Raw genomic sequence first — 11,198 nt, forward strand, 5'->3', positions numbered from 1 at the left:
CTTCAACATCTGGTCCCACAACTACCACACCTGGCGCGTCGACATCTGGTCCTCCAACTACCACACCTGGTGCTTCAACATCTGGTCCACCAACCACCACACCTAGTGCTTCAACATCTGGTCCCACAACTACCACACCTGGCGCTTCGACATCTGGTCCTCCAACTACCACACCTGGTGCTTCAACATCTGGTCCACCAACCACCACATCTGGTACTTCAACATCTGGTCCACCAACCACCACACCTGATGCTTCAACATCTGGTCCCACAACTACCACACCTGGTGCTTCAACATCTGGTCCACCAACCACCACATCTGGTACTTCAACATCTGGTCCACCAACTACCACACCTGGTGCTTCAACATCTGGTCTCACAACTACCACACCTGCTGCTTCAACATCTGGTCCACCAACTACCACACCTGGCACTTCAACATCTGGTCCACCAACCACCACATCTGGTACTTCAACATCTGGTCTCACAACTACCACACCTGGTGCTTCAACATCTGGTCCTCCTCCCACAACTACAGCTACCCCAACATCTGCATCTCTTTCTACCACACCTGACTTACTGACCACCACATCAGGCTCAGCCAGTACCACAACCAGGCCTCCCACAACTACAACTGGCCACACTGTTACAACAACCAGCACTCCCTCAACTACTGCTTCTGCCACTCTGAGCACCACTACACCTACACCTACAGAAACACCAACAACTACTGTTCTGACGACCACAACATTTTCTCCTACAACCACTAAACCCCAAAATACAACCATTCCACCAACAACCACAGTCCCTACAACAACCACCAAACCCACTACTGCCACAACAACTACCACAACCACAACAGAGAAGAAAAATAAAGATGAAAACAATAAAAATGAGAATAGACAAAATAATGAGAAGCCAGCAGGAAAAGCTCCAGGAACAGGAATACGAAAAGTAGTTTTGGAAGCAGTAGCAGGAGTAGGAGCAGGAGCAGGAGCAGCAGCAGCAGGAGCAGCAGGAGTGGGAGCGGGAGCAGGAGCAGGAGCAGCAGGAGCAGGAGCAGGAGCAGGAGCAGGAGCAGGAGCAGGAGCAGCAGCGGGAGCGGGAGCGGGAGCGGGAGCGGGAGCAGGAGCAGCAGGAGCAGGAGCAGCAGGAGCAGGAGCAGGAGCAGCAGGAGCAGGAGCAGGAGCAGGAGCAGCAGTAGCAGGAGCAGGAGCGGGAGCGGGAGCAGGAGCAGGAGGAGCAGGAGCAGGAGCAGCAGCGGGAGCGGGAGCGGGAGCGGGAGCGGGAGCAGGAGCAGCAGGAGCAGGAGCAGGAGCAGCAGGAGCAGGAGCAGCAGGAGCAGCAGCAGCAGCAGTAGCAGGAGCAGGAGCAGCAGGAGCAGCAGCAGCAGCAGGAGCAGGAGCAGGAGCAGGAGCAGGAGCAGCAGCAGCAGCAGCAGCAGCAGCAGGAGCAGCAGGAGCAGCAGCAGCAGCAGTAGCAGTAGCAGGAGCAGGAGCAGGAGCAGGAGCAGGAGCAGGAGCAGCAGCAGCAGCAGGAGCAGGAGCAGGAGCAGGAACAGCAGGAGCAGCAGGAGCAGGAGCATCTACCCCCCTAACTACCACATCTACCCCTCTCACTACAACATCTGCCCCTCTAACTACCACATCTACCCCTCTCACTACAACATCTGCCCCTCTAACTACCACATCTACCCCTCTCACTACCACATCTGCCCCTCTAACTACCACATCTTTAGTTACTGCTACATTTTCTGCTCAAACTACCACCAACATTTTCAGCACTGTCCCTTCAAACTTGTCTTTTCCTCCAAACACCACTGTTAATCTTTTAACTTTTCCTCCCAGCGTTTCTCCTAATCAAACCAGCACATCTGCATTTCAAACCATGATTACTACTCATCCAAAATTCAGTGTTTCTCAGTCAACCTCCACTAGTCTTCCAACTTTAATAGCTCATCACATCATTTCCACCCACAGTCCGTCTTCTCCCTCAGCTCCTTCTCCAACTTCAGACACTCCAACAGTGTCTAACCCTCCTTTTCCTCTTTCAAATTCCTCCATCCCGTGTCCTCCTGTTACACAAATATCTGTCTTTCAGCATTACCAGAGTGTCCTTGCATACTACCAATACCAGCTGTACCAATACCAAAATAACAACTAGCATTGCACCTTAATCAAGCAACAATGGTACTAACTTTCTCAGTGTACAACCTCTCTACTAATATAGGTTCTCTTGCAAATTGAAATACTGTACATGCCATCAGCCATTAAAAATTGCACTTATTTTAAATCTTGGGTAGATGGACAGATTGTGATCCTTTTAAACTTTTCCCTATGAGGTCTTTATGCTGAGCTGTTTTTTTAAATGAATTTAATCATGTAATCAAGCATCTTTACTGAGCATTATATACAAATATAGAGGTGAACATACATAACATCAACTCTAACCTCTTTACATGCAGTTTCTGACTTTGTTCATTTGTCTCTTATGATGTTTGGCTTTTTCAGATGTTAGGTTGTTTAACCACATATTAGAAACTGTTTAATCAATGCTATGTTTTACTCACTGCTACTGTTCATATCAGTTTCATTAAAACAATTTACCACAGCACCACCTGGTGTCCGTTTTGTACAGGGTCTTACGTGGGTCTAAAATGTGATATTTTTCTGCTCTCTGATGGGGCGTGCTAGATGAAGGTTTCAGAAAACCTAGATGACCTATGATGAATAAGCTCTTGCATCTGAAATTTTCAAAATACAGACACGGCTAGAGTAAAAAGAGAGACAGGAAGTGGAGGAGGCTATTAATAGCAAACAGCATGACTTAACTGATGAAGAGCAATGTGGTTTAAGACAGTTTTATGAGCTGAACTTGCCTCCTCCTCCTCCTCTCATGTCTCTGCCCAGGCTGCTGTGCACCATCCTCCTGATGGTCCTTTGCACCGTGCTGCTCGTAGTGTGTTTGAATGTACACAGAAACCGGGCTACAGGTAGGAATTCCTCTGGAAGTCATTTTGGGATATTACCTCAGTGTCTTCAGTGGTAACTATGAAAGGCTTCTCAAAAAGGTTTTACATCTTTCTGTTCCTGCAGCAAAAAGAAACTCTGGACGTCTTTCATCTGGGTGATCAGTCTTGTTTCCTGCTGATGAAGAAGAAAAAGAGCAGCTACTGTACAAGTTGTAGTTTGTTAATGCAATGACCAGTATTTCTAATACAATGACAAGACAATATTGTATTTTATTTATCTATTTAAAAAAAATCTATAATATTTTTATATATACCTATATGTACATGTTGATCAAAACACAAGATCAAGTAAAACTCAACAACAGCTTTCTGTATTTGTTCAAAGTCTTTTTTAATGAGAAGGGAAAAAAAATCTGCTTTCTCTCGCCACCTAGTGGACATTTTGATTAAATTCAGCTCAGTTTAAAAATGCTTTTTTACCCCCACATGAGCAATTTGAGGCAAAAGCATGAAAGTTAGGACAGGTTATCTTAAAGTTTATTTAAGATTTTGGGAAGTTCTCTTTTTAGAAGACCATTGACTGTATGTAAGGCTGAATAGGTTAGAGCAGTGTGGAAATAACTGAGGGATTTGTGGAGTCCACACAAACTCTGATGTGACTGTTACACCAACCCCCTCTGTTGACTCGGTCACACTTACTACTGAGGAAGCTGCCATGCTGAACTGTTTTTAATTGAGGTAGAAGGGCCCTTTGCTTCAGATGGTGAACAGCTTTATATATGCTTTCAAGTTATTGTGCTTTCAATGACTTTTTTAGTGTTTTCCCCCTCATTCATTGAAACAGAAATCTCCACTTCAGTGGCACTTTTATTATTCTTTACACTGAAGGTTTTTACAGAGGGGTTTTGTTTATATAGCATTAATAGCCTGATGTAGGCAACATTTTATTCCTAAAATCAAGGGAAGTTTCATGGTTTTATCTATTAGTTAAAAATCGTACCCTGTTCATTTGTGGCCTTGCCTTCAATGTGGTCTGTATGTTGTTGTTAAAAAATAAAGCATTTTCTGCATTTAAAAGGTGCTGCACAAATCTAATACACAGTATTTTTAAACAAATAACTCAGCAAATCAAACATCTTTCTTGAGAATTATATAAAAACATAGAAGTGAAGACACACAATATTAATTGTACTCTCTTTAGGTGCAGTTTTTGCCTTTATTAATGTGTTTTATATTATTGTGGCTTTTTCTTTTGTATGTGTCATTGTAATTTTGCTATTCATCAAATGGAATTGCTAACCCTAAATAGATTTGACATTAGAAATGCTAACTCAGAGCAACAAAAAGCCTCAGTATCTTGTTAGAAAATCAACACAGTATCCTAAAGATCATTTATGATATGAGAGATAAGGTGAGATAAGATCAGACAAGTCTACAACTGAGAAATCCACATTGTTACAGCAGCATCAGGGATTGTGTAAATAAACTTTAGCTGCTTTAATCTGAGTCACTTTCATCACTTCATGACAGCAATTTCCCACAATATTTCCCTATGCTACATTTAATCTTTAATATTTTGCTGGCACATGTCAACAGAAACCACAAAGTCACATGTCTACAGCATAGGAGGAAACTATGGGAAACTCATGGGAACAAAGCAAGTTATTCTCTGCAGAAACTGGTACTTCCCAAAACACAACAACAAATCAGACTCAGGTAAAGGAAAGTTAAAACTTTCCTCATCAGGGGAATATAAAGTTTGTTAATTCCCCTTTTGGCAGTTACCTGTGTCACATGGGTGAACAGGAGATAAACAGGTAGAAGAGAAATTGTTTTGAAGTTCTCATCTCATGTTGGTAATTTTCAGGTAAGAATATTCAGTAAGAACATTTAAAAATATTAAAAATATTTAATATTAATTTTAAGGAAGTGGAGGAGGCTACTAATAGTAAACAGCATGACATAAACCAAGTGTGTGAAAAATACCGACACTTGTTTATGCCAACAGACCGGTATGTCGCCAGACTACTTCCAAAGTATCTCTAATTACAGCTGCAAGTTTTTATTCTTCAGAAACAGACAAACAGAGAAAAACACCCACTGTGCTCGCTCAGTCTGCAGCAGTTTCACTACCCTGAGCTCCGTTTCATCATCTAATATCCTGTTTAAAGCGTCTGATAATGTGTATTTTACCTTTTCCCTGAATGCATTTTCAAGACAGTGTCCTGCTGATGGTCGAGGGGATGAGGTTTACTTGATTTGTGCAAATTCTCCAATGATTTTTAAATAAAAAGACAATGGGACATTTTCTTTGTTTTAATATTTAAATTATGTTAAATACATTTCCACCCCGGCTCTGCTGGCTCCTCTCAGGTGGCTCCTGGTCTGATTGTTGAGTAGATGGTTGGTTCAGGATCTGGTTCTGAGAAAAACAACATGTGAGCTGTTTTCACTGGTTATCGTTTATTTTCTGTCGTACAGAGTTGAAATATTAAGCAGGTCAACTGTCACAGTGAACTTTACTCCACAGAATAAAAGTCCCTGCATGTCAAAACAAAAGAGAAACTGAACAAATATTTTTGTAAAAATCTGCAAAATTCCCTGTTTTTCATTTTGTTTTGATTTTTTTTTTTTTGGGGGGGGGGGGGGGGGGGGGGGGGTGTCATTATTTTCCCATGTGCATCTAATCTATGAATGTGCTTTTTTTGTGTGTTTTTCTCTCAGATATGCTTCAGAGCAACCTTACACCCATATAATAACTTGGTTATTTTGAGAGTAGCGATAAAGTGACTCAGAGTTTCAGGTGTGTTTGAATCCAGTGGTGGAGCGGTGACTCATTAACTTAGAAGACAAAGCGATTTATTATGCAGCTGATTTACTACGCAGATAAAAATGACTCAGTATGTTGTTGACTGATGACATGCTGACAAATAACATCTCCCCTTATCTGATGGAGATAAGAGGAACTGGTGTAGTTTATTTAAAGGGTCTATAATGAGGTGAGTGTGTGTGTTTTACCTTTGTCCCTCTTTGGTCGCACTTCCGGTGTGATGATGACGTCAGTGTACGACACATCTGGGTCACCTGCAGCACAACACTTCACTGTTACACAGCAGTTATGCACATTCATGGCCCCATTATTGATCCAATTTACCAGTTTACCAGCAGAATAAAGTGTATTTATTTACATTTAGGAGGCATAAAAAAAACCATTAAATTTATTTTTCAAGTGTAATCTTCTGCTCTCTGAATTTTCTTCGTTTTTCAAACTATGTTAATGTTTGAAATGTATGAACCAAGAGTGACGGCAGAAACAAGAAGAACGTGATTCCACCTCACACTAATGTTGCTTTAATGCACCACTGAAATATAACACAAAGGTTTGTGGTGCGTTCGGCTCTGTTGTACACTGCGATAACAACTTCATGCATAACGACACATTGAGCTGTTTGTGGTTTCATCGTGAACGGTTTCTTACAGTGAGAGCAACAGACTCTTTCTTGCTACTGTACTTGAAATGTGAGATTTGTATGCCATTCACCTGAAGGTAAAATGGTTCTTGTCTTTTTCTTGACAAAAATAAGTGCAGAATATCACCTGTGTTGTGTGTTACCATTTTAAAGAAGCTTAACCTACTTGAAATAGGCATTTTCTGTGATTTGACGTCCTTGTCAGACGTAACCCTGAAACATCGGTGTATAAAATGTATGAAAACAGGCTAACCTTTGTGTCTCCTCCAGAGCCACAGCAGCATCACAGAAGTCAGCAGGAGGCAGACACCCACTACAGGAAGTAGAATGTATGCGAGATGTAGGTGGAAAGGCTCGGGACGCCCAGCTTCAAACAACAAATGAGGAAAACCCCTGTTTAGTCTTAGTGCAAACACAACAACAACAGCTCTGTCTGCATGTAACTTTCAACCCCAAATATTCAGCAAACTTTTTTTTTTTTTTTTTTTACCTTTCTCACCTCTGACAGCCAACCAGCTGTCTGGTGATTCTCCTGCTCCACTGATGTTACACTTGTAGAGGCCTTCATCAGACTTGGAGACGTTGTAGATGGTCATGTTTCCTGTAGAGCTGCTCGCGATGAAGAGGTTGTCCTTGTAAAATTGAGCTGTGAGGTTGGCGGAGGATGTCGCCCTGTTTATGCAACGCAGAGTCACGGCATCTCCCTCCTGCACAGGGAGAACAGGGCTCTCCAGGATCACAGAGCCACCTGAACGTCACATAGAAAATCACATAAATGAGCTGGGGCCAGTAACTTCCCCGTGAACCCTTGAATTCTACCTCTAGCTTGGTTTTAAGTGAAATTTCTCAACACCTAATGGATGGACTGCCATGGAATTTGGAGCAGACTTGTCTGCCTCAGCTGTACTTTGTGTTTAGTGCCAGTTAGGAAATGTTAGCATGCTAACTATCATTGAAGTAGTCATCCATTCTTGCACTACCTCACTTATTTACACAGGTAGTCTAGAGCGAGTGGTGCTGACCGTCACTTGCCAAGAGCTTCAGCCATCGTTGCATGTGAAATGCAAGAGGTTATAATATGCCCTCTGAGCAGCGCTACTTCTTCAAGGCAGTCTGGATGTTTCAGTGTTGCTATCAGAAAGTTATGAGACAGGCCAGGGCTAGCTGGTTAGCATGCTAACTTCAGTAGCAGAAAAGAAGTGATAGATTTGACGTTGCTTTCCACCACTGGCAACGCCTCTTGGTGAGTAAAGAAACTGGATGTTAACTTTGCTAAATAGCACCTGTAACCCTGCATGTTAGCATGCTGACATTAGCAGGAAGTTCAAAACACTGCTAGCATGGCGGTTGACCTTCAGTCTTGTGGTTTTTTTTCCTCAAAATTTGCCTTCAATTGCTTTACGTGGTAACCATGTGGTGGTTTGGTTGAACTCACCGGTCACAGTGATGTTGATGGCTCTGCTGCGCGCTCCATCTCCAGACTCACACCAGTACACTCCAGCATCTGATTGGTAAAAGTCATCGAGGAGGCACTGAGAGTCATTCCTTCTTCCCCAGCCTTTGGAGCACTCTTCATTGATGTATTTGGATGTGTTCCTCTTTACTCTCCATTCAGAGGAGTTACCAGTCTCCACACAGCTCAGGGTGACAGACTCATATTGAAAGAACTGGGATCTGTTGGGAACGACTTTCAGAGCAGCTGCAAAAAACAGAAATGTGTTCACAATGTGAGCAACACTCATCCTTTGAATTCTTGTAGGGGTGAGGGGACCAATCCGTTTTAGGAGGAGCAGTAAATGAGTAGATTTAAGCTGCTCAGTCCTCTGCACATCCTCAACAAAACTCAAATTGTTGAGCTTATATCCCATTAATGAAGCCAAGCAGCTTCTTACCTCTTCCCTACAATGCACCGTAAAATCAAAACACCCAAAGTTTACACATCTGCCTCCACAAAGCTTTGCAGGTTCACAATATGCACATTTCGCCCACATATTGAACGAGCTTCTGTCCGTGTGATCTGATAGTAGAAGTTGCATCTCCTTCTTGCAGAGGCAAACAAGGTTTCACTTGAAAGAAGCTTCCGTGAATAATGCTGCTTATAAATTAACATAATAGGATCAGAATTATCTGATTGTGAAGAGGAGCAAATGGTTTTGTGTTTTGTTGTGCAGGGCCTCTCTTCCTGTCGCGTTCTTCCTCTATCATGAACAAACATTTAGTTAGTGCTTTCTCACCATTTTAACATAGAACTTACTAAGAAAAACCTCTGGACGTCACAAACAATAACCACGATAAGACATAAAAACAAGCAGAAAAAACATAAAATGACTAAAGTTTTGTTAAGTTTTGGTACAAAAAGTACAATGCTTAGTGTGAAAATATTTTTAAAAAAGACAATTTTTGTAAAGATAAAAGACAGATAGTATTTAGAAGAACTATTTAAGTCGTCTACTGTAATTATGTAAATTCTATTCTCATGAATCACAAACATACAGCTCGTTAAATATTAATATTAATCTAATAAATACTGGTCATAAAATCAGAAACACATTCAATAAAAGTTTTAAATTGAAAACAGACCCCTGACATTAAAGATGCTCATTAACACAGATGCCCACACACAGACACACATCAAACAGTATCATTCTTATAAAATCACACACATATAGTCCTGTACTCACCAACAATAGTACACAGTGTCATCAGCTCCATTCTGTTCGGCTGACAATCGACTGAATAGCAGCCTGAGGGGCTGCATCTCACGTTAGAGTCGACTTTGGTGCAGGATGTGTCAGCACAACATTTTAAAAACCACAAGTGATGCATTGTGCAACTCTTCTGTTGTGGGCATCATCAAATTGTGGAGGGACATTTGGAGCAGATGTGGGCAGGTGCTACATAAATTTAGCAACAGGAGGTTCACAAAATTACACAGCAGAAGCTGTTGGAGTGGCTGTTTACGACTCCAGAAATCCAGCTGCAAAGATTTAGCATCCAGATGTAGAGTGATGCTAACTTTATCTGGGGTTAAATGTCTGGGTACGATGGTGCCTTTACTTTGACATTTGTTTGGAAATACTGATTTTTTTAAAACATTAGTTCTATGCAGGACTAAAGCACAATATCACCTGACCTGAATATGAAGCCACAGCTAGCAGGTGGTTAGCTTACCTTAGGATTAAGACTGGAAACAAGGGGAAACACCTAGCCTGAGTCTAAAGATGACAAAACCCCCTTTCCAGCACCTCTAAAGCTCACTAACCTACATTTTATCTGTACAAAAACTTAAGTGTAGAAACAATTCACCTTTTTTTTCCTGACTTTTTTGCCTGAAGCTAAATAATTATATATTAATATTCAAATATGACACTAGTGATCTTCTTCTCGTCTCCTGAGTAGACCCCCAAAATGTCAAACTACTCCTTTAAGGTGCTTTATTTTCTAACTTTGAAGGTGGTACCTGTGTCAAAAACTTTCATTATGTCCTCTCTGCACTTCATTCAGAGTGTTTGAACTAATTAACACACAGCTATGTAAAATTCAAACACTGAAAAACCACACACTGCACATTGAGTGTAGGGGAAGAAAGGAGGTTATTCTGCCCCTGCACATCTGTCCATGCTTTTTGAAAATGAAAATCTATTTTGTAATGTGCACTGAGAACAAGAAGGCCTGTAACTCATAGATTTATATATTCTGTTATTACAGAAAGTCAGGACTGAGAGCAGGATCCCTCAGACAGCCCTTTACCTGTGACCTACCACTGTCCACACATTAAAATCCACACCTATAGAAACACAAACCTCTAAGACACTCCTCATTTGTCACCGATAGAGAGAAGATAGCTTGAGTCTTTTATTATAAACAGTCCATTTTTCATCTATGAAAACATCACCGGGGTTTCCCTCAGATGAGTTTCCGTTTCGTCGATAGCACGCGCCCAGTTTTTTTCACGTGTGAACCGCGACATATCTTCAACACTTTATGAGGATATAGGACAATAAAGTTTATGTTTTCCAACCCAGGGACTGCCACAGAAACTCCGACTGTAAGTAACATTTTACGTTTTCCACATCGTCAGACCTGGTATTAAAAGTTTCTGACAGCTGATGAAACCACACTCAGACTTATGGAAATAAAAGTACTGAGAGCAAAATAAAACGAAACTCCCTCAGGTGTTACTTACACTCAGAGACTGTTTCCATCTTTACAGTAAAGCCTCGAACTGATTCTGATTTCTGCTGAAATTAGAGCAGGGATGTGCAGGTATGAAGCTGATAAACACCGTCAGGTTATTTTTAAACGATCCGAGAAATCACAGCCTCTCAGACCTCAGTGGTCCCAGTCTGGGTTTAATCACCAGGGGGCGTCATGCATTCGTTTTACTGACTGCAGTTTTATAATCCTGTGGAAACTCAACACAGTTGTTAGATGGAGGCTCGAGAAGTCAGATTATTTGTTCTCTCATCCAAAATAATAATAATTTAAAAAAAAACATCTAATATCGACCTGGATTTAAGCGACAAAGCCAAAAAGACCCTGCATATATTTCTCTGCCGTCTGTGAGTTAAGCTTGTTTTTGTCAATTTGATGTAAAGATGTACAACACCACATTTTAAACAAGGTTTCAAAAGCTCTTAAGATTAAATGTTCGGATGATGGTGCAGCCAATAGAGTCCGAACAGCAATAATCTGACTGCTGATGTTTGTTTTTACAGATTAATATGATCTGTTTAGTCACTAAATCAAAATACATGT

At 41.5% G+C, this 11,198-nt stretch overlaps 1 protein-coding gene across 3 annotated transcripts; it reads right to left on the reverse strand.

Annotated features, from left to right (window-relative positions):
- Positions 1 to 5,271: 5,271 nt before the first annotated feature.
- Positions 5,272 to 10,776, reverse strand: LOC108892070 (low affinity immunoglobulin gamma Fc region receptor II-like). 3 transcript variants are annotated; one of them, XM_018689515.2, is made up of 6 exons: positions 10,627 to 10,776; positions 7,876 to 8,139; positions 6,931 to 7,188; positions 6,694 to 6,807; positions 5,989 to 6,054; positions 5,272 to 5,392 (listed from the first exon to the last, which is right to left on the reverse strand). In XM_018689515.2, exons 1-6 carry the CDS (start codon positions 10,643 to 10,645, stop codon positions 5,340 to 5,342), a joined length of 774 nt encoding a protein of 257 aa, XP_018545031.1. In that variant the 5' UTR covers positions 10,646 to 10,776; the 3' UTR covers positions 5,272 to 5,339. The 3 variants fall into 3 exon arrangements, with proteins under 3 accessions (XP_018545031.1, XP_018545029.1, XP_018545027.1); XM_018689513.2 differs by lacking the exon at positions 10,627 to 10,776 and adding an exon at positions 9,122 to 10,487 and having other exon boundaries at positions 6,940 to 7,188; XM_018689511.2 differs by lacking the exon at positions 10,627 to 10,776 and adding an exon at positions 9,122 to 10,487.
- Positions 10,777 to 11,198: the final 422 nt, after the last annotated feature.

The sequence above is a fragment of the Lates calcarifer genome, unplaced genomic scaffold (genome assembly GCF_001640805.2).
Source record: "Lates calcarifer isolate ASB-BC8 unplaced genomic scaffold, TLL_Latcal_v3 _unitig_2073_quiver_1023, whole genome shotgun sequence".
NCBI classification, from domain to species: Eukaryota; Metazoa; Chordata; class Actinopteri; family Centropomidae; genus Lates; species Lates calcarifer.